Source organism: Prunus mume, linkage group LG7 (genome assembly GCF_029339155.1).
Source record: "Prunus mume cultivar Tortuosa linkage group LG7, ASM2933915v1, whole genome shotgun sequence".
In the NCBI taxonomy this organism is placed as follows: Eukaryota; Viridiplantae; Streptophyta; class Magnoliopsida; order Rosales; family Rosaceae; genus Prunus; species Prunus mume.
This window is the reverse complement of record NC_142704.1, coordinates 9,046,612-9,071,641: the sequence shown is the minus strand read 5'-3', so window position 1 is coordinate 9,071,641 and position 25,030 is coordinate 9,046,612. Positions and strand designations below refer to the sequence as shown.

At 37.1% G+C, this 25,030-nt stretch overlaps 3 protein-coding genes across 6 annotated transcripts; 2 read left to right on the top strand and 1 right to left on the bottom strand.

The window, feature by feature from the left end:
* Positions 1 to 1,828: 1,828 nt before the first annotated feature.
* Positions 1,829 to 5,759, bottom strand: LOC103338588 (PLASMODESMATA CALLOSE-BINDING PROTEIN 2). Its single transcript, XM_008241804.2, has 4 exons — positions 5,560 to 5,759; positions 4,809 to 5,048; positions 4,670 to 4,703; positions 1,829 to 2,618 (listed from the first exon to the last, which is right to left on the bottom strand). Exons 1-4 carry the CDS (start codon positions 5,612 to 5,614, stop codon positions 2,258 to 2,260), a joined length of 690 nt encoding a protein of 229 aa, XP_008240026.2. The 5' UTR covers positions 5,615 to 5,759; the 3' UTR covers positions 1,829 to 2,257.
* A 1,563-nt stretch (positions 5,760 to 7,322) lies between these two features.
* Positions 7,323 to 12,664, top strand: VIP4 (leo1-like family protein). 4 transcript variants are annotated; one of them, XM_008241806.3, is made up of 12 exons: positions 7,323 to 7,686; positions 8,522 to 8,841; positions 9,058 to 9,184; positions 9,288 to 9,473; positions 9,808 to 9,984; positions 10,261 to 10,392; positions 10,609 to 10,788; positions 10,874 to 11,005; positions 11,293 to 11,397; positions 11,481 to 11,729; positions 12,056 to 12,213; positions 12,369 to 12,664. In XM_008241806.3, the coding sequence occupies exons 1-11, from the start codon at positions 7,573 to 7,575 to the stop codon at positions 12,188 to 12,190; spliced, it is 1,857 nt and encodes a 618-aa protein (XP_008240028.2). In that variant the 5' UTR covers positions 7,323 to 7,572; the 3' UTR covers positions 12,191 to 12,213; positions 12,369 to 12,664. The 4 variants fall into 4 exon arrangements, with proteins under 4 accessions (XP_008240028.2, XP_008240027.2, XP_008240029.2 ...); XM_008241805.3 differs by having other exon boundaries at positions 12,056 to 12,234; XM_008241807.3 differs by having other exon boundaries at positions 7,344 to 7,641; positions 12,056 to 12,234.
* Positions 12,665 to 13,200: 536 nt separating this feature from the next.
* On the top strand, positions 13,201 to 17,518 carry HSP101 (heat shock protein 101). The gene is made up of 7 exons (XM_008241808.2): positions 13,201 to 13,522; positions 14,036 to 15,218; positions 15,340 to 15,521; positions 15,639 to 16,261; positions 16,343 to 16,622; positions 16,714 to 16,911; positions 17,015 to 17,518. Exons 2-7 carry the CDS (start codon positions 14,069 to 14,071, stop codon positions 17,309 to 17,311), a joined length of 2,730 nt encoding a protein of 909 aa, XP_008240030.2. The 5' UTR covers positions 13,201 to 13,522; positions 14,036 to 14,068; the 3' UTR covers positions 17,312 to 17,518.
* The last annotated feature ends 7,512 nt before the right edge of the window (positions 17,519 to 25,030 follow it).

Below are 25,030 nucleotides of genomic sequence, written 5' to 3'. Positions count from 1 at the left end.
TTTATTTAACTGGACTATTTTACCGTTATATTTGACGGCAACATGGACAGAATATAACGGTATGACTAATTCACTGATTAATATAGAGTTGGTGGATCGTTTGAATGAAAAATTTAGTTGAGTGACCAAAATGCAACTTATGTATAAGTTTGATGACCATTTGAATAAATAAAAATAAGAAGGAAAAAAAAAGATCCAAAGGGATTGATTTGTCATATTAGATAGGGAATGATAGAAGCTTCCAGAACTTCAGAAGCAAACTGACACTTCCAAATTCCAGTCATGGGCTCTAGACTGCTCCAAGAATATACCCCAATTCAAAGTAATCGGGCTAAGAGATTGAACCCTTTTTTTTTCGTTTGGGTCAACGCTATGAGATTGAACCTCACCCCCAGAGGGCAGTTGGGCCTTTTAAAAAACAACAAAAAAGGCGGTTGGGCATCACATTTCGCATCCTCCATGATGGTGATGATGTGGTGATACTGATAATGATGGTAATGATGGTACTGATGATGGTGATGATGACGATATAACACCATCTTATCTAAAAAATAAGGGAGAGAAAAGAACAATCTTTGTTGCCTGACATGGAAAGGTGGTCCTCACATGGCATAGTAATTTATCTTGGATTTCACTCTTGGGTTACATAAATTGCAATAGATATGAGGGGTTATAATGAGGCGTACTTAATAATGTTCGATTCAATATAAAGTTATTAGTGGAATGTTGAGTTGAACCCTCTCATTGTAACTCCTCGACATAGCCCCAAACGTGCAATCTAAATAAATGCAGAAGAGTATATATTGCAAGCGACATTTGAACTACAGCATACCCTAAAATAAACATTCAGAAGAAGAAGAAGAAAAAGTGGTAAAAACAAAAGAAAATCATAACGTGCTTTTAGCTATAAGAAGAGAAAACCGAAGCCCATTTCACAATATTCTAATTTCTAATGACCAATTTGAATATATGAATCAAATTCTGAAATTCAGAATCAGAATATGGAGTGCACAACAACAACGACCGATGTTCCAGATATCCCTGAAATGTCGGGACGTGCAAAGCACTTTAAAAGGTTAAAAATTTGAGTTAAATAAATGACGGGAAGTGGGAAATACTACAATTGGATTAAAAAATTGTTGTAACTTGTAACCATGTGGAGTGGAGGGTCTCCATTGATCTTGCAATCTCTCGTATTTCTAGTAAACCTTTCTGTACATATATAATTGGATATAATTTTTTAACGAAGAAGAAAAACTTCTCTATCGGGTTGCATTGTCCCATTCTTCCTATCTCTCTTCGTGTCACTTAGCAAAAGAGGAGAGAAATAAGAATAAGAGGCAATGCAACGCGGATATAGAAGTATTTCTCCTATTTCCAAGGCAGATTCTCAGCAGGAACAAATATATTAACCCAGGCCATAGATTCTCAGCAGAAAATATAGCAAAGTGAAGAGCAGATCTTCCTTTTTGGTTTCCTTATGATTTTTACATTGTAATTAAACCCAGTTCTGAGAGTAAAACTAGGAGGTTGGTGAGAGAAACTAATGCTACAATGAAAGCCTGGTCCACCATCATGATCAATGCGGACCAGAGTAATAAAAGGATCAGACTGCAACTTATTAAGGCCTATGTCCTCTTCAAAAAATTCACCAAAGATTATGTTCTAGCATGTTAACTGGTATGAACCTTTATATAGTTTTCATTTTTTATTTTTTGGATTTATACTTAAGGCATTATAAATTTGTAGAATGTACAGTACACCCTAGCAGGATCACGAGGTAGCCAACACCAAACAAGATAAAAAATAATCTAAAATAGCGAGCCAAGAAGCAAAAGAAGAAATAAATAACCATACTGAAACAGGGTTCTCCAAATACCAACTAGGAAAATAAGTGCCAAATACTCATCAAATTAATAGACTAGCTAGCTAGCAGTACACTCAGATTAGATCTAATGTACAAAAAACAGAGACAAGTTGTAGACAGAACAGATGCTTTTCCATAGTCACTCCCACTAAGCAACAACACCCAAAAGGAATCAAAAGCCCATCTGCTTTTTTTTCCCACATAGAGAACTTAGAAGGGTGAAGATAAAAGACAAAAACTTGGCAAGGCTGGCCCTAAGATGAACACCTACAAATCAACAGCAGACTCACATGCATCATACTTGCACACCATCTTTTGCACATTGAAATCCAGCATCATCTCTGTTCCACCCCTACCCCACCTCACACCCTCTAATTTCTTTTTTCTTTCTCAACCCCACCAAAGCATCAAGCCTGAAACGAATAAGGTTAGAATAGAAGAAAACAAACTAGCATCAACAAGTCTAATCACACCGCTGTCGTCCGAGTTGATGCCAGCTCCTGATGGCCCTACGCCCGTGCCAATCCCTCCTAATACCCCAGGAGTTGCAGTGTACGGAGTGGTGGTTGTCGGCGTTGTAGTACCAGTTGTGGGAGTGGTGGAGGTCGTTGGGGTTGTGGTGCCGGTGCCGGTGCCGGTGCCGGTGCTAGTGCCGGTGCCGGTGCCAGTGCCGGTGCCGGTGCCAGTGCCAGTGCCGGTGGATGGCGTTCCTGGAGTATTTGTTACAGGAGTTGTAGTAGTGCCCGCAGTGCTGAAGGACAAAACGGAAAAACAGCATTCAGCGCAGAAACCACAAAAACTAGAAATTCCAGAAATGAACCTCCAAGCACATGATCATCATAAGCATATTGAGTGAAAAGTAAAAATTAAAAAATCATGGGTGATACACAAGTTCATAATTTTGCAAGAAATTTACCATGCCATATGGTTATACAGTGTCTGAATAGAGACCATGTGGCATAAAGCTTACCACCTTGAAAATCTGATGCGTTCAATAACACCCATTTGGACTTTATCATACACAGTTATTCTCATAGGTCCTACTGTTTTGGGATGGAATCATGGAAGATGATATCATTAGTATTATAAGTCACGCCATTGTAATTCCTGTATACTAAAATCCTCACGTCATCTTGAGCCGTGAAAATATTCAAATAGAAGCTATAGCCATTATCTTTTGAAGATAATCACTGTCCTATGAAATTCGTTGTAAAGGAACAAACATGATCTTGCAAACGCAATTGAGCTAAGAGAGATGCTCAAAAGGCAAGCTTTGATCTTTATTCAAAAGAAATGAGCTTCCTGTGAGATTGCTTGCACTCTTCGTGCAAATACTTGCCAGTTTTTTACTAAAGATAATATCAGCCTATTGATTACCTAGTCCATTGAAGTACTTGATATTGTATAGGAGGTGACAATTAAGCACATGAATCCTAGAGAACAACCAAATCAATCAATCCCAGTCAAAACCATCTAGTATAGTAACATGCTATTATTAACATCTAGATATACCTCCATTTTTCATTACTGAGTAGTCCAGGAACAATGATCCCTCACAAAAAATCTGTCTAGATCTACTTATATGTGAGAGGAGAGAGCATTGCTGCTGGAGAACTACTTTCAAACAAAACAACAGCATATTAATCATCAAAGGTAGTTCTTGAAAGCTTTTGAAACAAGAAAGCTAAAGTATTCATATAGGTATAAATGTTAAAAAGTTAAGTGAGATACATCAAAGGTAGGAAAAAAAATAACTGGGAAAGGTAAAAATAAAATTAAAAAAAGAGACAAATAGGAGCAACAGGAATGCATGATATGTAAGAACATGAACAAAAAGAAAAAGAAATTTCAGACCAAAAATAGAAAACTCAGTTCAGAGGAGTAGGATTAAAAGGCACAGCCGTCGAGGATACAAAATTTCAAAAAGTTAGCTCAAATCTCAAAAAGTTGATCATCCCAAAGCTTCGAGGTAGCTTTTGAATCTTATTGAGATTATAAATTGTCCCACTATGAAAGTGGTACTGTGCTTTTAGCGAAGGACAAAATTTGCCCATCACAATGTGGACAAAATACCCCTTGACCACAGTTATTGGTGGCCACTACTTTTGAATTTTAACTCTGAACAGAGACCAGGCAATGTAAAATGGGACTGTATGGTACCTAAAGCCAAAAAAGGTACTGGCATAGGTGGTTCAGTAAGGATCAATTTGTAATTTTGTGAGATATTACTCTTTGCACTGTTCAATTCAACAAGACTTAACCTTTTGGTAAAAAGCATTGGATCCCAATTATTTGCAGCATCTTTTGTGAAAATGAACTGAGCTCCACTACCAACAAATGGGCAATCAGTCAGGGACACCATGATGCAATTACAATATTAGTCAAACGGAAAAAGGAGCTCATTTAGATTAGAAAAGCAAAAAGGAAAAAGGAGCGTATAGGATGTTACATGAGATACATCATACATTGAAGGTATTCACAAAGAAAACAGTTAAAAGTAATTGCGATTGGTTTCAAAAAAGCATCCTTTTTCAAATGATAAAAGCAAAGATGCCTATTCCACCAAGGGAAAGATGTAATGTAAAAAGTAAATGCAGATTGCTTAAAGGGCAACTACTTGTCTCTTCAAACGGGCTACTCCTATAGTCCTGCTTATGCTTTATGAAGGAAAGTAGTAGTACATTTGAGCTCTCCCCCGAAATTTGAAATGCAAAGAGTAAAATGATGACATTTGAAAGATTCAAGAAGTGGTAACAAAAATAATATCCTTGGAAAATATAGAAAATGGGTCCAAAACCATACCTGGCGCTAGAGGGGTAAACACAACCAGTTACGCCTGTAAATCACCATGGTAGAAATGAAAAGAGTTACAACCTTGCTCAAAACTATTTGAACCTACCCGAAAAATTAAAAGGACAGAAGGAGTTGCAGTCGGGCTTACTGGGATCAGATGTAACAGGGTTTGCTGTGCCAGCAAAGTCACAAGAGCCTTGAGCTTGGCCCTTCTTCTGAAAATAGCTGTTAACAGCGTAGTTGCAGTGAGCTTTAACAGTGTTGGGGTTGTAGCATCCCCCATTTGAATGGATGGGGTTACAGTCAGCCCCAGCTCCACAGGCGTAGTCCAGTGTCTTCTGCCAGACTGCGTCACCTAATCCCTCTTTGCAAACACACCAATTGGCACCTATACAATTCCAAAGAAAATAAGCGAATAAAAAGTAAAAGAGTACAAATAAAAAAAGGGGAGAAACTTGCACATCTAAAGAGAGAGGAAGAAAGGGAGAGTGTGTATATAAGGTAGGAAGATCAAAGATCAGATCTTTTTTATAAATAAAATAAAATAAAAATGGGAACATAAAACAAAGTAAGAATTTAAAACAAACAAGCAAGGATTAATTAAGGGCCTTGAGCAATTTCTTTCTTGATAGCTTCCACTACATGTAATGAACAGGTCTAAACAGAAAAACCATTTTAACATACAATGAAAGGGTGCACTGGCTTCAAATCTACAAAAGATAGACGCATTACAAGTAAGTAAAGATGTCATCTTTGAAAAGATTACATGATTTTAGAGGTTCCATTTAGAAATAAAGATGGAAAGCAAGAAAGAAGGCTGAAACAACCATGCCTTATAAGGAAAATATGGAAAATATTATATAGATGTGCGAATATGTTTCAGCTAAGCAAGGTCTTACTCGACTGGCCAGCCATGGCTAAGAGAAGCAGTGCTGCAAAAGCAAAAACAGCCATGATTGAAGAGAGAGTAGTGTGTGTTTGAAGTTAAACAATGGTGCTCAAAGCAAGCTAGCTCCTGCTGCAGCCTGATACAGAGAGAGAGAGAGAGAGAGAGAGAGAGAGAGGAGAAGTGGTATGTTGGGGATGTATGTGTGTGAGAAAAGAAAGATGGGTAATATCTAGAAGAAAATTAAAAAAAATTGAAAAGAAAAAGAAAAAAATTGTGAGGGAGATATAGAGACAGTGATGTTGACGGTGCGGTGATAGTGGCCCTGTGTATGTGGTGTCGGCTTGAGGGTGCTTTTCTCTTTTTATGTGTCTTGCTATGTGTACCATTTTTATGCACTGTTTATTTCTTGGGAGCTTTGCTTCTTTCACCTCATTCAAAATTAAAACTAGTTCCATTTCAGTTCATGGGAAGTAGCATAAGCTAACAACAGAGCCTGCGTTCTGGTCTTGATAATCAGTTGCTCATATGCCAAGCCATAGCTAACTGCACCACGCTACAACTGGGAATTTGAGGGGAACAAAAAATAGGTACTTTATTAAACTACATTAAAGACAAATTTGGTTGGCCATGGATACGATTCAAGAGACAAACTTTGACACAATTTTGCCTGGTAAAGCATGGGTTACTTTATATGCTTATATATATTCTTAAAAATAAAACAGCAATGCTTAAAATAATTTCCTTTTTATTATATAAATCCTAAACCCTAAACCTGCAGTGAAGACATTTCCCGTCGAATTTTGATTTGTCCCGACAATTTGTAGGATTTTTTTTTTTTTGGTTACAAAAAAGGTGGCAGGAGTGTCACCTTTCCGAGCCGGGCAATGGTTAAGAGAAAGCTCTCCTCAAGAGGTTCGTTCATGCGAAGGATCGAACTCGAGACCTCATTGAGAAGCCCAATTACATTCACCCAACATGTGTGACATAGCCCATTCAATTTTCCACTAGACCAAACCCACTTGGGTTTGTAGGAAATTTTTTTGAATTCAAGTAAGGGGCCCTCATTCAAAGACCCCAACGCTTTTTACAGCTGAGATGAAAGTTAACATGTGATATTTTTCCATTATTATTGTATTTATATGTAACTTGACCTGTGTGAAAGCATTTTTTATTATTACATGACTCATTTAGGAGTGATTATTGATATGTGAATAATCACTTATTCATATAATCATTTTATTGCTCGTTTGAGAGTGATTCATGAGAGCCCAATAATCACTTTTATGGATAATCACATCTCCAAATAATCACTTCCCGAATTTTTTTAAAAATCACTTATTACCCTAAATAAACAATGTCAAACAGGTACTAAGTACATTTATGGAGAAACACACAAAATCACTTAAAATCACTAAACGTTATTTTTTGGAGAAGAACGTGGGAAATGCTTCTTCCCATAATGCAAAATCACTCCCAGGTGATTTTATGGAGTGCTTCCCCTAGAATTACTTATTCTTTTGTGCTGAAACCCTATAATCACTTGAAATCACTACTGATTATGGCCTATCTAAAATCACTCTCAAATAAGTTCATAATTTTATTTTATGTTGGTTCATAAAAATGATCCCATAATCTAACCCCAATGACATGCTCCTCTAATTCTTTTTTTTTCCTCACAATTTCCTTATCAATATAAAATGTACCTATTTCTCATAAATATCCTAAAGTAATACTATTATATTGTTTATGTCTTATTGTTCCTCTAAAACTAGTGTATACCTTATTTACTAATCAGCGGTGCTCGGTTCTGCCCCGTCCGTTTGACAACTAGTGTACGTAAAATAAAATTAAAACTACATGATTTAATGGGAAATTAGGGATTTTTATTTTTTACTATATAGATAAATCACTGTCGTCGTGGGAAATTTGGATTAGAGATAGAAAGGAGAACAAAATCAATCGGAGCCAGATCCGCGGCCAAGTAAAAGCCCCGAGGAGCTCCGAGCACAACGAGCACGCAGAGATGGGGGAGGAGAAGAGGCATCAGATGATGCAGAACCTGTTCGGCGATCAATCCGAAGAAGAAGAAGAGGTTGATTCCGAGCACGAGTCCAATCCCCAGCCCAATTACCCTTCTGTATGATCCCCCGATTTTCTTTTTCGTTTTCAATTCAGATAACAATTGCATATTTGTAAATTTTTAGGTTTCAATTTTCAACTTTAGCTGTTCATCTTCAACTTTGAAGCGATGCTGTGCTTTTGTTAATGGTGGTAGATGCTTTGGTTAGAAGAATGTGTCTTGAGGATTTGATTACGGTTCTTTTTAGGGTTGGGGGTTTATATATATGTGTTTTTATTTTTTATTTTCCTGAAGAAGAAGAATGAAAGATAAGAGGTTGATTGTGTTGAAGAGCAGAAGCACTTTTGTTTAACAATGATTGACGCAAATATCTAATGCATTTAAGCTGAAATTGCACAAGCACAAGTTATTAGTCTTATCATATTACTTTTCTGTCAATGGATAGTGGGAACATAAATAACGTGCGAGAAGCTCAACATGCATTGGTGTTGAAGGGATCATGAGCATTTTGATTTTCTTAAAGTCATCACTGGTCATGACTCATGAAATAATATGCATCTTTTTTTAACATGTTCAGTTTTAGAGATGAAAATGTGTGGAATGTATTTCTGGAGGAATCTTGTGATTGTAAGGAACTAAAGGAAGTCTCTGGCTCACTAAAGTAGTTGGGAAAATTTAAGGATTGTGTTTGGCTATTAGTAATATGAGTTGAATCTGATATGATGTAGTGATTATAAGTTATTAGGTCGACATGTATTTAAGTCTGTAATTGTTTTAATGTATTGTCATTATGCTTATGCTGAAAGTTTGAAACAATCCTTTAGCACTTGTAACAACTATACCAGCATCAAGGTGCTTTGTGAAAACATCTTCGTGATGGTTTTGTTTTCAGGATGAAGGAGAGGGAGCACTGGAGCCTGAGGGTGAAGGTGAAGTAGAGGGCCAGGGGGAGGTAGAGGTAGAGAGTGATGCTGAGCAGCGTGATGTTAACCCTGATCCAGGAGAAAGTGAGGGCGAAAGAGAACAAAGTTCCCAAGAAGTAGAAATTGGTGATCAAAGAGAAGAAAGTGATGGAAAATATACGGACACTGATGAAAAAGAAGAGTTGACAAGCAGGAGACGAAATGTGATTGAAAGTGGGTCTGAGAGGTCTGAGGAAAACCATTACCCTGACAATGAAGATGACGAGGTTAATCAGGCTAGAAGTCCGAGGTAACTCTCTCTCTCTCTCTCACACATACAAATATACATGTGTGCTCAGTGAATTTTAAAGAGCATATCTGAAGCAACATTTTTTCCTTCTCGTTTATCTTAGTGGATCTTCATGGCAATGCGCTGGCATCAAGCACTGTGCATATTTTTGTTTCCAGAGAAACAAAAAAAACTTACTGTATTTTGACTAGGGGGAAACTTGATTTTAAACTTTAGATCCCCTGACGAGGAGAAGGACCATACTCACATCGCACACTCTGCTGTTCGTAATGTATTTGGTGACTCTGATGAAGAAGAACCAACAGATTACGCTGTTCAAAATGACATTGAGCATGAACCAAATGTGAGTACCAATTTGAAAAACAGTATTCTTAAATCTTTCGTTTGTTGAGGCTGTTGAAGAGTCATAAAATATAAAATGATTTATACGTGTGTTCCTGCCTTAGAGATCCCCATTGGAAGAGGAAGGGAGCTATGGAAAGAGTCCAAGACTAGAGGATGTAGTGGCTGATGAAGATGCTAGATATGATTCAGAAGAGGACAATATTGAGGCTAAACCTAGAGAGAAACCAGTTGGCCCCCCATTGGAACTAGAGATTCCACTGCGTCCACCTCCTGCTCATCCAGAAAGGGTTTGAATCCTTATTCTACATGGGGGAATCACTTTTAAATATTAAATCTTTTGCTTTGTGCATGAGCATCTAAGACCACATTAGATGGATGCAATCTATTTTTTGTAAAAGTGCATTTAAGTTAAAGATGCTAAATTGGTTATTATTTATGCTCTATCGTTTTCCATTCCTTCATCTTCTTTATTTCACTTAGGCACTTTTTGGGATACTTCGGAATTACTTGACTGCTATTGTTTATACTCACTATTGGATTATGAAATAAGAAAAGTCATAACTTTTTCAATTTTTTTGACTTGGTGGAACATTTTTATATTCGAATGTTATCCTTATGCAGATGAACATGATCAAAGTTTCAAATATTATGGGCATTGACCCCAAACCGTTTGATCCAAAGACATATGTGGAGGAGGATACATTTGTGACAGATGAATCAGGATCTAAGAAGCGTATACGTTTGGAGAACAATATTGTGCGATGGAGGAGAGTTAGAAATCCAGATGGCACAACATCGGTAAGTAATTATGTTTGTTCTATTCTGTTATGCATGCAAATTGGTGCCTTTTTTTTTCAGATTAGGAAAACTTTGTGTATGTTTGTGTGTATGAACCTTAACATTTCGATTTATCCTATATGTTGTTGGGTTTTTCAAACTCTCTCTGTTCATTTTGAAAGCCAATATAAGTTCAACTTCACCATAATACCCATTTTGTGCTGCACTGTTTACAAGTTTGTTTTCATACATCATGCACTCAGTAGTGTTTAACCTATTGTTTCCTATGATTTGTAGTGTGAAAGCAATGCACGATTTGTGAGATGGTCTGATGGCAGTTTGCAGTTGTTAATTGGGAATGAAGTTCTAGATATATCCGTGCAAGAAGCACAGCATGATCAAGCACACCTATATCTCAGGCACGAAAAGGTAAAATTCCTAAATCTGTTGGGTGTGTGCGTGTGTGTATGTCATTCATGAATATATGCATGGCATACTCTGTTTGCAACATAAATCCAGAAAAGATTCCAAAAATGTTTGAAGATATTTCTGAACTGCCAACTTAGAAATTGCTCATATTATGTTCTAGAAAAACTTGGTATCCAAGATAATTTGTTCCTAATTACCTGTGCTTTGTACTTGCAGGGAATTCTCCAATCACAAGGAAGGGTTCTGAAGAAGATGAGGTTTATGCCATCGTCCTTATCATCAAATTCACATCGACTGTTAACTGCCCTGGTTGATTCTCGACATAAAAAAGTGTACAAGGTTAAGAATTGTGTTACTGACATCGATCCTGAGAGAGAAAAGGAGGAGAAAGAAAGGGTAATTTGTTTCATATTGTAGTTGTTTCTGTTTTGTATGTTGTGTCACGGAACATCTAGATTGATTTTTTTCGTTTGGTTTGTAGGCTGAAAGTCAAACAATCAGAAATAATTTACTTCTTAATCGGAAGAGGGAGAAGGTCAGTCGAAAGTATACACCGACTGTGGACAGGAGGCGCCAACTTTCACCTGGTTTCTTGGAAGATGCTCTTGATGAGGTATGTTATTGGTATAGGGGTTGGGGGTGGGGGTGGAGAGTGGACAGGATGGGAATTCCTTTGTGTTTTCGTCAATTCAAGGTTTTGTGTTCTTTTGCAGTACACTCAAATGATTAGATTGGTAGTTTTTCAGTTTATGCCATTTGAAGATTCTCATTTTTTTCATTCTTTTTGTGGATGTGGAAGGCCCATTAATAATTCTCTAGTACATAACTGGAATTTTTTGTTTATTTACCTATCTATTCAGACCCAAGTTAGGTCTCTTAGTTGATCATTTTGGTGTTCAGGATGATGAACCAGATTATTATGAGTCTCGTCATTCTCGCCGCCATATAGAGGAGGATTTAGAAATGGAAGCTCGAGCAGAGAAACGCATTTTGAATGCTAAGAAGGTCGTATAACTTGATCTTTACAATTTTGCCTTATAGTATATCGTTTCTGCTAAACTTGTTGACTCTTGGAATGTTACTCACAGGGAACTAAAGACATCCCTCGCAAGTCATCCTTGCCAACTGCCAAATCATCTCGGCGTTCAATGGATTTCTCCGATAGTGAGAGAGGCGAGTCTGAGTATGAAACTGATGGGGAAGAAGATGAGATATCTCCTCCACGTAAGAGGGCTGAGGATCCAGAGCCAGAATATGAAGATGAGGAGGAAGAAGAAGAAGAAGAAGAACACGAAGAAGCCGAAGTTAATGAAGCATCCGATGAGGAGGAGGCTGAGGTATGTCCCTCTTCTTTTGAGTAGAAATGTTTTTGTATTATAATTTTCAGCATGTGGATCTGTTATATTGTTACCATAAAAATAGACTTGGAAAGTGTTGCATCACGAAGATATAAAATAGGAAGTATATGGCTCCATAATTCTTTCTTCTGAGTTGGCTTGAGAACATTTACGATCAATTAACCATTCAGTTTTCTATTGAACCTACTTGCTTGTAATTCTTCAAACGTAGGGCGATTTTACTTATGTCAAGAATTAGTACGCTTAGTATGTTCTAGTACGCTTATTATGATTTAATATTTATTATTTCTTGGATATACTTGTAGGAACCTAAGCCAAAGGCTAGGGAGTCTGGACAGAGTCACAAGCGCAAGGAAATCGAGTCAGATGAAGACTCTCCTCCTAGGAAGGCTGCACCACATCGCAGAATGGCAGTTGTTTATGATAGTGATGAGGACTAAAATCTTCATTTGGATTTTTGCATGTGAGTACTTCAGACTATAAGGTACTTGGTTGTTTTTTGTTCTTTTCTTTTGGGGTCATAATAGATTTGTTAAAGTCAGTTCTTTTTTGTCCAACGTTGAGAAAGATGTCATGGATTTTGAGTTTTGCTCTTGAATTTCTATCATTATTTTGCAGAAAGCTTGGCAGCGCTCATCCTGGGGATTGACCGGAGACAAGATCAAATGCCATGGGTTCAAATGATAGATATGAACCGTTCGTTGCAACTGTCTTTGCATCCAAACTGCCATGGGGTTCATATCTATTTTTCTTCAAATTTTGGCTTTGGTGTTAGAACTCTGTTATCTGTCTTTGTGTATATATATACCAACAAGTAGTTTGTTGATTGTTATATTGGGAAATTGATACTGAAACTCGGGAGATCTGTTATACAGTTTTTGCCCCTTGAAATCTACAATCTTATTGATAGCAAATTAACCCACAAGTTTGATTTCTAAGTTGAAATATTTCTTCTGATTACGTACTTTGAATTTGTTTGGTTGATGAGAAGCTATACAATTCCATTTGGGCTGAAAAAATAAATAATTTTTGTAGGGTTTTCAATTTCTATTTTAATTTTAGTCTTCGAATTGAAAGCCTAACACAAAACAACTAAAGAAACAAATCTTTCATCTTCTCTTATCCTATCCGCCCGTTGGACCTAATAATTTCTGGCATGGTCACGTGTTAGGTCACAGGACTCAATAATTTATCGCATTAAGAACAATACGGGAAGATTATGAGTAATAAGATGAAAAGATTAAAATCTAATTTCTTATTTATTTATTTTAAAAATTAAATAAATATTCAAGTATAATTACTTTTTCAAAGTTGAAATAATGAAAATTGAATAGAGTTTTTGAGTTTTTAATTAGCAACAAATTTCTTTTGGGTTTTTGATATGATAGGTGATTGGAACGGGCGGAAGCTACTGGATAGATAGGCGGTGCGTTTCGAAGCAAAAGGCTTTAATAGCATTGCGATTTTTTTATGAACGAAGATTCTGGAAATTACGAAAAGGCCATGAAAGCTTCCCGCTTCGTCTAGTACATTCTGGGTGCTGTCGTGTCGGCCAGATGCGTCTCATCTCCCCTCTCCTTAAAACTCACTCTCCCGCACTCCCAAGCTCCATTCAGACAAGAACACAGAATCGGCTCTGTTTTTGCTAAACCGAAACAAAAGAAAGCAAAGCAATCAAGCACATAGAAGATCAAAGTTGCCAAACGCCATTCCACAATACCCACCATTGTCATAGAAAGTCGCAGCTTCAGCTTCCATCTTACAAGCACAAGGTATGTGGTGCAAGACTCTTCCTTTTCTCGTTTCTCTCTCTCTTTTAATCCATGAATTTTAGACTTTCTTTCAGTTCGGTTCTCGTTTTTGCGTTGAACCATTTAATTTAATATGCTTGTAGAGCAAAGCCTCTGTCTTTTTTCGAATTTTAGCGAAATAAGTTGTTGATCTATGATTGTGTTTAGGTTTTTAATTTTAGCCTTGCTATATTGTTAGGTTGAAATTATTGTGGTTTAGCCTAACAATGCATTATGCATGCATCCTTGACTAAATTTTCAGAAACCCAGAAAAAAGCTTTAATTTTTTAATTTTTTAATTTTTTTTATTTGGCTTGCGAAAGACATTGTTTTATGTATTGAAGAAAACAATTTTAATGATTCATGAATTTCGTGCCATGCATGTTGTTTAGGATAAAGCGTTGTGCAGCTTTTGATCCTGACTTTTCTTTTTATGAAACTTTTGATCCTGGTTTTGCATATGCATTAATGTTGTTTTTTTGTTTTGTTTGGTAGTGTTTCTTGCGTATCAATTAACTGGTGAAGGAAATGAACCCTGACAAGTTCACCCGCAAGACCAATGAGTCTCTTTCCGGGGCTCATGAGCTGGCTACGGATGCTGGCCATGCGCAATTCACTCCACTCCACCTTGCGTCCAAGTTGATTTCTGACCCAGATGGCATTTTCAAGCAAGCAATTGCCAACGCTAGTGGCAATGCAGAGGCTCCACGGGCCGTGGAGAGAGTGTTCAATCAGGCGCTCAAGAAGCTTCCATCTCAGTCCCCTTCCCCGGAAGAAATCCCAGCCAGCACGACTCTCATCAAAGTGATTCGAAGAGCTCAGGCGGCGCAGAAGGCAAAAGGGGACACTCACTTGGCTGTTGATCAGTTGATTATTGGGCTTCTTGAGGATTCCCAGATTGGGGATTTGTTGAAAGAAGCTGGCATTGCCCCGGCCAGAGTGAAATCGGAAGTCGAAAAGCTTCGTGGGGAGGGGAAGAAGGTGGACAATGCCCATGGGGACACCACTTTTCAGGCATTGAAGACTTATGGACGAGATCTTGTTGAGGAGGCCGAGAAGCTTGACCCGGTTATTGGCCGAGATGAGGAGATAAGGAGGGTGGTTCGGATTCTCTCAAGGAGGACTAAGAACAACCCAGTTCTAATTGGAGAGCCAGGAGTTGGAAAAACTGCTGTGGTTGAAGGCTTGGCTCAGAGGATACTGAGAGGAGACGTTCCTAGTAATCTAGCGGATGTGAGGCTCATAGCATTGGACATGGGTGCTTTGGTGGCGGGGGCAAAGTATAGAGGAGAGTTTGAGGAGAGGTTGAAGGCTGTTTTGAAGGAAGTGGAAGAGGCTGAGGGGAAGGTGATTCTGTTCATTGATGAAATTCACCTTGTTCTTGGTGCTGGTAGAACAGAGGGGTCGATGGATGCGGCCAACCTCTTAAAGCCAATGCTTGCTAGAGGTCAGCTCAGGTGCATTGGTGCAACAACTCTTGAGGAGTACAGAAAATATGTGGAGAAGGATGCTGCATTTGAGAGAAGGTTCCAACAGGTTTATGTGGCTGAGCCTAGCGTTCCAGACACAATTAGTATCCTTCGAGGGTTAAAAGAGAGATATGAAGGTCACCATGGTGTGCGAATTCTGGACAGAGCTCTGGTTGTTGCTGCACAGCTTTCAAGTCGATACATCACCGGTATGGACTCAATTAGCTAATGGATGTATAGTTTCTTGTTTTATATTTATATAAACTGAAGCTTTGGCTGTGTTGCTTAAATTTTCTTGGCATTGAATTTCTCTTTTCTTTTTATGTATAGGGCGCCAACTCCCTGACAAGGCAATTGATCTAGTTGACGAAGCCTGTGCAAATGTGAGAGTCCAGCTTGATAGTCAACCTGAAGAAATTGATAACCTCGAAAGAAAGAGAATGCAGCTGGAAGTTGAGCTTCATGCACTTGAGAAAGAAAAGGACAAGGCTAGCAAAGCTCGTCTGGTTGAAGTGAGTGTTAGCTCTCCAATCTATTATTAGAGAATGTTTGTCTTCTCCTAAGTTGCAGATTCTGTTTTTAGCGAAGTTGTTCTTGTTCTTCTGTTGGCTCTAACATTTGATTCACAGGTGCGAAAAGAGCTTGATGACTTGAGAGACAAGCTTCAGCCCCTGATGATGAAGTATAGAAAGGAGAAGGAAAGGATTGACGAGCTTCGAAGGCTTAAGCAAAAGCGCGAAGAGCTCTTAATCGCTTTAGCAGAGGCTGAAAGAAGGTATGATTTAGCCAGGGTTGCTGACTTGCGGTATGGGGCTATTCAGGATGTGGAATCTTCTATTGCAAAACTTGAAGGTAGTACCGATGAAAATCTGATACTGACAGAGACGGTTGGACCGGACCAAATTGCAGAGGTTGTAAGTCGCTGGACAGGCATACCTGTCACAAGGCTTGGCCAGAATGAGAAAGATAGGTTAATTGGGCTTGCTGAGAGGTTGCATAGGAGAGTAGTGGGGCAAAACCAGGCAGTTGATGCTGTTGCAGAGGCTGTTTTGAGGTCAAGAGCTGGCCTAGGAAGACCCCAACAGCCAACTGGTTCATTCCTTTTCTTGGGTCCAACTGGGGTCGGTAAAACTGAGCTTGCAAAGGCTCTTGCTGAGCAACTCTTTGATGATGAAAATCTGATTGTGAGAATTGACATGTCTGAGTACATGGAGCAGCACTCTGTTTCACGCTTAATTGGTGCTCCACCTGGGTAAGTGCATTTGCAGTTTTTCTTCATACATATGTTTCCTGAATTTAGCATTATAAAATCTGACTCATTCACATTTTACAGGTATGTTGGTCATGAGGAAGGTGGGCAACTCACAGAGGCCGTGAGGCGGAGGCCTTACAGTGTCTTATTGTTTGATGAAGTGGAGAAAGCACACACAGCTGTTTTCAATACTCTCTTGCAAGTGTTGGATGACGGAAGGTTAACTGATGGCCAAGGTCGTACTGTCGACTTCAGGAATACGGTGATTATTATGACTTCAAACCTGGGAGCAGAGCATCTCTTATCTGGTTTAATGGGCAACTGTACAATGCAAGATGCTCGTGATCGAGTTATGCAAGAGGTATCTTCAGTGATCCCTAACGGTGATTTGGCATTCTTATAGAATTGCTTGTTTGGTACGGTACTTAACTTGCGTTTTGGTACTTGGACAGGTGAAAAGGCACTTTAGGCCTGAGTTGCTGAATCGGCTTGATGAGATTGTTGTGTTCGATCCTCTTTCACGTGACCAACTGAGGAAGGTTGCTAGGTTGCAAATGAAGGATGTTGCAGTCAGACTGGCTGAGAGGGGAATTGCTTTGGCAGTGACTGATGCAGCATTGGATTATATTCTGGATGAGAGTTATGATCCAGTGAGTATCTCTGCACCGAATTGTATTTTGCAAATCCAAATTTATGGACTGCTCTACTTCTGCATGAAATACTAAACTATTATTTCTTTCTTCCAATTTCCAGGTTTATGGTGCTAGACCAATCAGGAGATGGCTTGAGAAGAGGGTGGTGACAGAGTTGTCAAGAATGCTGGTGAGAGAAGAGATTGATGAGAACTCAACTGTGTATATAGATGCAGGGCCAACAGGAAGCGGGTTGGTGTATCGGGTTGAGAAGAATGGAGGGCTTGTTAATGCTGTCACGGGCCAAAAGTCAGATGTATTGATCCAACTTCCCAACGGGCCAAGGTCTGATGCTGATCATGCAGTTAAGAGGATAAAGATTCAGGAAATGGATGAGGATCATGACATGGATGAGTAGACTTCTTTTTGTCTTTTAACTTTTGACAAAAGGGTTGTAGGGAAAGTGTTATATTTGTGTTCTGCGGTGAGTTTGTGAGAGTTGCTTTTGGACCTAATCAGCTATACTTAATGCTATGGTCCCAGGTGTTTGAATAGTGTTTAACCACTTGTTCCCTTGTAATGGGTTGTTTTATATAATCAAAAGTTTGTGTTTTCTTTTGTTTAATTTATCTTCAAGGATTATTCATATCTGTCTCAAAGACATGCTACTTTTACACTTCCATGAAATATGACAAGTCAAACAGATGGCTCTGTCGTTTAAGGTCTCCAGCCCCACAGCTTCATTCAGAAGAGTCAAAACGACTCGACTCTGTTTCGGTTTTTGCACAAAGAAGAAAAGAAAGAAACAGAGAGAAATCAAAATCAAAATCGCCAAACGCAATTGTTTTTAGAGATGTCTCTGTTTCAGTTTGTGTTAGCTCCTGTGTTTCTTTGTTTCTTTCTCTTCTAATTTCGGGGTTGAAGACTCTGAATCCATCATCCATGGCTTTTAGGGGGTAAAATTATTTTATCTTGTCCGTTTTTTTCAATTTGTAATAAGAGAATTCAAGCAGTTGTGAAATTTGGAACATCAGAAACATGACTTTTTTTAATGTTGGTTTTTATATCCTTATGTATAGTTGAATTGAAGCTTTAATCAGAATGCGTAATGAGGAGGAGATAATAAAGGAGGGTAGTTGAATTGAGATTCTCTCAAAGAGAAGTAAGAAGAACCCAATTCTAAATGGAGAACTGCTGTGTAGTTAAAGACTTAGCTCAGAAGATGCATGCCCCCTATGATGGGATGGGGGGCTCAGAGAGTCATAGGCATTGGATATGGGGGGAGTTTGATGTTTGACAAAATGTCTGAACAAGTGAGTAGTTAGCTAGCTCCTGTGCTACACAGTAACGCGGGACGTGGGACGTGGGACGTGGGACGTGGGTGATCGTAAACAGGCTGATACATTTGATTTGATTTCGGGGGTTACTTGCATTGTATTCAAGTTAAATTCAAAGGTTACGTGACGTATACATAAAGAGACAGAGTTAAGTTGTTACAGTAATGTTAAGAGATACTTAGTCATATACTCAATCGTCGGTGATTGTAAACAAGTTAATACATTTGATTTGATTTTGGGGGGTTAGTTGCATTGCATTGCATTCAAGTTAAATTCAAATATTTTTCAGTTAAACTAAAGTTAAAAAAAAAGGACCAGGAAAAAACGCAGACTCTTGTGATGCACACACTTTGGTTGATGTTAAATTTGTTTTTTTATGAAGAGAATTCTCAATTCCAGAATTTCCAAAACCCAATTGAATAAAGAGAAGTTCCAAATTAAACCCAATTAGGTAAGAATTATAAAATCCCTTTAGAAGCCATGAATGGCTCATCAGTTTCTCTTTTTTTAAACTCTGGTCCAAAATGACGTCGTTTTTGAGCTTTTTATTTTAAAAGGTCTCCACGTGCAGTAAGAACAGTGGCAATGATGTAATCATCCACCTCAAAACCCTCTGTTCGCATTTCATACATGAGCTTCATAACCTCCTGGCAAAGACCATTCTTTGCATAACCCACTATCATAGCCTTCCAAGAAACCAAATTCCGTTCTGGCATGCTGCCAAAAACTTGAAATGCCTCTGTTACATACCCACAAAAAAATTAGACATGGCAGGACTTTTATTTTGGGGATGAGTAAGTAAATGCATTGCTCCACCCCATCCTCCATCATTTCATTCAAGAGCAGCGCGCAGCAGCACAGCAGCGCAATTCACTTGCATTTCATCGAACATCTTCTGTGCATGAGCAGAGGTGCAACTTCAATTGGTTTTTGGAGTTTTGTTCTGCGACAGACACATAAAGAGCCATAATTAACTTGTTGCAACTTGCAGTAACGTTAAGAGATATTTATTCACATACCCAATCTTAGCACAAAAATATAAATAAACCTTACACCCTTTAATTTTAATAAACAAACCCAAAAGCACTCAAAAAATAACAACTAGCTTTATTTAATTTAATTTTGATTATTAAATTACTTTGATGCTCTATTGAGTGTTTTGAGCTTTTTTTTATGAGCTTTTGGGGTTGGTCTTGTTTTAAGAAATATATGACATTTTTGTAATTTATAAGAAGTTAAAAGTCTCTTTGTTATGTTTGTAATCCGGCAACTTCATGCTTCTTCTTTTTAATTTTCTATTTTCTTATTGGCTTTTTAAAGCAAATGTCAAACTATTATTTTATACGGAAATACCACTATGACTATATTAAATGTATTTTTCCCTCTATGAGTTCAATTCAATATGGACAAATCCAAGGTATGATTCACAAATCTAAATTAAAAAGCCAAATTCTTTGTTTGTAATTTGGAAGAAGTAGGGCCTTGTGAATTTCCGTGCACAATCAAAATTTCAAGCTACCAATTCCAATTGCTATACACGTGTCAACTCAACTTCCCCAATGAATTATGTGCATGTGTATATTTTTTTCATCAGTTTTTGGTTCAGACCAAGATTTGAACACATAAAGTCGATGGAGTCTAGCTATATGTATAATATTGGATCCTTTAATTACCTACAAATCAAAGTGAACGTCAGTATTTGAATACCTAGAAAGAAGAGTGTCGTATATAGGAATCGCTATCTCATTCTCACCTAATTAATATAAAGTAAGTGAATACATGACGTGAACGTGAAAACATTGAAGGTAAGCAAAGGATAGGACCTTTGGGAGAGAAACTGTTGGTATTTTCGACCAATAACATAATAATACGTCTTGACCTTTAAGAGTATTTCCGACTGATATGTCAAAAGTGCCATATAGACATTTAACGACTAGAAATAATATCTCACATTACTCCAATTGAATTGTCAAAGCTGATGTAGAATGAGAGCTGGAAATTCAGCCGTTATTTTTGACATTCCAAAAACAATATGTTAAATGAATATTTTATTATTTTTTAAAGACTTATAAATGTTGCATTCATTTATTATTTTCATATTTATTTTGAATAATTTGACTGTTAATAATTGAACTTTTGTAAAGATTCCATGAACTTATATGGGTTGGAGATGAAGCCACTTGCCTTCATCTCAATCCGACTTTAAGTCACGGATTATTGATACGGAACTTAGTGTGCATAGATACGGGTTTATTGACATTGTGTAGCCACCTCACCTCTCTTAAATTCGTAAGGCCAAAATTGTTCGCGTATGCAGGAAGAATATCAAAAATTGTTCACACTAAATAGATTCGGGTTGAAATATGTAATTTGTATGTAAACCAGCTAATACAACTATCATATCATTGTAACTTCTTAGGTAGGTAGCTAGCTACCTAGCTATCATTATCATATGTACAAATTACAATTAATTCACTTAATATCAATTGATGACTTAATTTACCATTTTGTCCCCCTCAGAAAGAGATAAATGATGCTGATCATGACATGGATGAGTAAACTTCTTTTTGTCTTTTGGACCTAATCAACTCTACTTAACTATGGTCCCAAGGGTTCGAATAGTGTTTAACCACTTGTTCCCTTATAATTCAGAAGAGTCAAAACGACTCGACTCTGTTTCGAAGAAAAGAAAGAAACAGAGAGAAATCAAAATCAAAATAGCCAAACGCAATTGTTTTTAGAGATGTCTCTCTTTCAGTTTGTGTTAGCTCCTGTGTTTCCTTGTTTCTTTCTCTTCTAATTTCAGGGTTGAAGACTCTGAATCCATCATCCATGGCTTTTAGGGGGTGAAATTATTTTACCTTGTCAGTTTTTTTCAATTTGTAATAAGAGAATTCAAGCAGTTGTGAAATTTGGAACATCAGAAACATGACTTTTTTTAATGTTGGCTTTAATCAGAATGCGTAATGAGGAGGAGATAATAAAGGAGGGTAGTTGAGTTGAGACTCTCTCGAAGAGAAGAAGTAAGAAAAACCCAATTCTAAATGGAGAACTGCTGTGTAGTTGAAGACTCAGCTCAGAAGATGCATGCCCCCTATGATGGGATGGGAGGCTCAGAGAGTCATAGGCATTGGATATGGGGGGAGTTTGATGTTTGAGAATATGTTGAAGGCCGTTTTGAAAGATGTGGAAGAGGCTGATTCTATTCAGCTTGTCCTAGGTGCTGGTAGAATACAAGAGAAGACAGAAGAGTCCATGTATATGAATGCATGCATGCAGCCAAGCCAAGAGAGCACCATCTCCAACCCACTATTATAATGTGCCACCATACCATTTAGAGCTCGGCTGGGATTATAGGTTTCTAATCAAGTTGATGTAGACAAGTTTAACGTGTAGGTTTTGCTTTCTCAGTTTTAATTAGGTAGCAAAATATCTGAACCAGTGAGTAGTTAGCTAGCTCTTCTAGGCTACAGGGACGTGGGTGATTGTAAACAAGCTGATACATTTGATTTGATTTCGGGGGGTTAGTTGCATTGCATTGCATTCGAGTTAAATTCAAAGGTTCCGTGACCGACACATAGAGAGACAAAGTTAACTTGTTGCAGTAACGTTAATGCTCCGTTTGAATGAAAGAATTGCAAATTACATATAATTCTAAAATGACGGAATTTAGATTTCCGTCATTTCAATTTCTGGCAATTGAAAATTTCACTGTTTGTATTTATATATGTCAAATTTTGTAAATGACAGAAATTCAAAATTTCAATGTTTGAATAGCTCATGTAAATTGTAAATGACAAAAATTAAATATTTCGATATCTTGGTCTTTCTTCTGCCGACACTATTACTGAAATGTGGGTTCCATCAAGTGCACCAAGACAATTTCAAACATGAAATATAAAACCGTATAAGTATGAAACTTAAGATAACTAGTTGAAAAATAAAATAAAAATCCTTTTTTTTTTCTTCTAGTTATATAAGTACCTCAAACCACTACCATTTGCTTCTTTCGGAACTCCCAACCTTGTGAATTTTACGTATTCTTCACTAATTCTCATCATTACATAAGACTCTGTTAAATTGCTGACTAATTCTTTCGATTGAATGGTAATAGTCAAAACCAATGACTATGTATTTCAAGTTTTGAGCAATTCTTTTCAAAAATATTGCTACAAATTCTTCAATTGAAATATTTCTTGTTCAAACCAACCCACCATTTTCTTCTAAAATTCTACATAATAACTTTTTTAATGCACTTTTGCTAATTCAGAAATTGATCAATACAATCAACTTCTTTTCCATTTTACATACGGTTCGAGTAAAATCACATTTCTTCATCCCAATCATGTTAAGACTCTTTAACATGAAAATTATCATAATACAATTTTATTATTGTAACCATAAAAGAGATCATTGTACAAACAATAACTGTGAAATGAATTTTGGCGTTGTTTTTCTTTTTTTTAATGAAAAATTTGGCATTGTTTTTTTTATGTAAGTTTTGGCACACTGGAACATATGAATTCCGTCACTATGGAAATTGTGAAATAACGCCTATTTTGGTGAAAATTAAACTCGAGAATTTAATGTCTCAATTTTCCACGATTTTTTCTACGCATCATTTAATAAATTCTGCACATCATTTTATATATAGAGTTTTTCAGTTAAAGAATCTCGTCGACATTGTATTTTTATAATCCGATATATATATATATCTGGAAGAAGTAGGGCCTTGAGAATTTCCGTGCACAATCAAAATTTCAAGCTACCAATTCCAATTGCTATACACGTGTCAACCCAACTTCCCTAATGAATTATGTGCATGCGTATATTCTTTTTCATCAGTTTTTGGTTCAGATCAAGATTTGAACACATAAAGTCGATGGAGGCTAGCTATATGTATAATATCGGATCCTTTAACTACCTACAAATCAAAGTGAACGTCAGTCTTTGAATACCTAGAAGGAAGAGTGTCATATATAGGAATCACGATCTCATTCTCACCTAATTAAATAATTAATATAAAGTAAGTGAATATATGACGTGAACATGAAAACGTTGAGAGGTAAGCAAAGGTGGAGAGAAATTGTTGTTATTTTCGATCAATAACATAATAATACGTCTTGACATTTAAGAGCATTTTCAATCGATATGTTAAAAATATCATATGAACATTTAATAGCTAGAAATAACATCTCATATTACTCCAATTGAATTATCAAAGCTGATATAGAATGAAGACCGTAGCTTCAGCAGTTATTTTTGACATTCCAAAAACAATACGTTAAATGAATATTTTATTATTTTTAAAATTCTTCTAACTGTCACTTTTCATTTATTATTTTATTATTTATTTTGAATGATTTGACTTTTGTAAAGAGTCGATGAACTTATATGGGTTAGAGATAGAGGAGGCAATTTCAGACACGACTCAAACCCACACGATAAAAAGCAGGTCAATTTGGGTCAACCCGCTTAATAAACGGGTGAGTTTTGGGTTAACCCGTTATAATATTGTCTAAACCGTTTATTAAATGGGTCGGTCGTGTGAATCCGTGTACACACGCTAAAAAATGAAGAGAAATGGAGACTTCAACACACATGCAAGGGGTTTCGAACCCCTACGACCCTCATTTCTCTCAAAAGTCTTATCCACCATGCTATAAATAACTTTGTGATTTTATGGTATGCCTTTTGATATTCATAATGCCTCTTTTTCTTTTGTGTTTTCCTTTCTTTTCCATCTCTCTTCTCCTTTTCTTTTCCTTCTTTCTTCTTTCTCCTTTACTATTCTCTCCTCTTTTTTTTCTTCTTTCTCCTTTCTATTCTCTCCTCTTTTTTTTCTTCTTTCTTTTCCTTCTCTTTAGTTTTTTCCCATCTCTCTTTTTTCTTTCTTTCTTTCCTTCAATCTTCTCTCCTCTCTCTATTTTTTTTCTTTCTTTCCTTCTCTCTTCTCTCCTATCTCTATCCTTTTTTTCCTTATATTTTCTCTACTTTTTTTTAAAAAAATTTAAATTTTTTCAGTTGTGAGTTTCGTAATATGCATATTATTATTTATGAACTCATTCTGAGACTAAACCATACGATAAAAAGACGAACTCGACACATTTATTAAATGGGTTGGATTCAAGTTGAGCATTCTTGACACGTTTATTATCCCAACACAACACGAACCCGCGCACAACTCATTGTCAGCCCTAGTTAGAGATGAAGCCACGTGCCTTCATCTCAATCTAACTTCAAGTCGCGCATTATTGATACGGAACTTAGTGTGCATAGATACGGGTTCATTGACATTGTGCAACCACCTCACCTCACCTCACTGTAAATTTTACAGCTTCATAAGAATTGCGACATACAAGAGCTTTTGGTTCTCTTTTCTTTGTGTAGTTTAAATTTCTAAGGCCATCATTGCACATTTTTCACGTATGTAAGAAGAATATCCAAAATTGTCCACACGAAATAGATTTCGGCTGAAATATGTAATTTGTATGTAAACCATATGTAATTTCTTAAGTAGGTAGCTGGCTACTCAAGCTATCATGATCATATATACAAATTACAATTAATTTACTTAATATTAATTGATTACTCAATTTACCATTTTGTCCCCTGAGAAAGAGATAAATGACAAGGAGGAGGAGGGGTTGAAAGACAATTCCATGCACTTCCCATCTTCCATCACATCATTCTCCGTAATTAACAAACCTTCAAATACGTATCTACCATTCATTGATATATTACTAACCCTTCCTCATCCCCCCAAAACCAAAACCTAAATAATAAAAACTAAAAATTAA

Excerpts from the sequence above, each read along its gene's own strand:
- LOC103338588 (XM_008241804.2), bottom strand. The coding sequence starts at position 5,614 with ATGGCTGTTTTTGCTTTTGCAGCACTGCTTCTCTTAGCCATGGCTGGC. Across the intron at positions 4,704-4,808 it reads CCCTGTTACATCTGATCCCA|GCGTAACTGGTTGTGTTTAC; the intron begins GTAAGCCCGACT and ends GGTGATTTACAG. Across the intron at positions 2,619-4,669 it reads GTTTACCCCTCTAGCGCCAG|CACTGCGGGCACTACTACAA; the intron begins GTATGGTTTTGG and ends TTTGTCCTTCAG.
- VIP4 (XM_008241806.3), top strand. The coding sequence starts at position 7,573 with ATGGGGGAGGAGAAGAGGCATCAGATGATGCAGAACCTGTTCGGCGAT. Across the intron at positions 7,687-8,521 it reads CCCAGCCCAATTACCCTTCT|GATGAAGGAGAGGGAGCACT; the intron begins GTATGATCCCCC and ends TTTTGTTTTCAG. Across the intron at positions 9,474-9,807 it reads CTCCTGCTCATCCAGAAAGG|ATGAACATGATCAAAGTTTC; the intron begins GTTTGAATCCTT and ends ATCCTTATGCAG.
- HSP101 (XM_008241808.2), top strand. The coding sequence starts at position 14,069 with ATGAACCCTGACAAGTTCACCCGCAAGACCAATGAGTCTCTTTCCGGG. Across the intron at positions 16,623-16,713 it reads GTGATCGAGTTATGCAAGAG|GTGAAAAGGCACTTTAGGCC; the intron begins GTATCTTCAGTG and ends GTACTTGGACAG. Across the intron at positions 16,912-17,014 it reads TGGATGAGAGTTATGATCCA|GTTTATGGTGCTAGACCAAT; the intron begins GTGAGTATCTCT and ends TCCAATTTCCAG.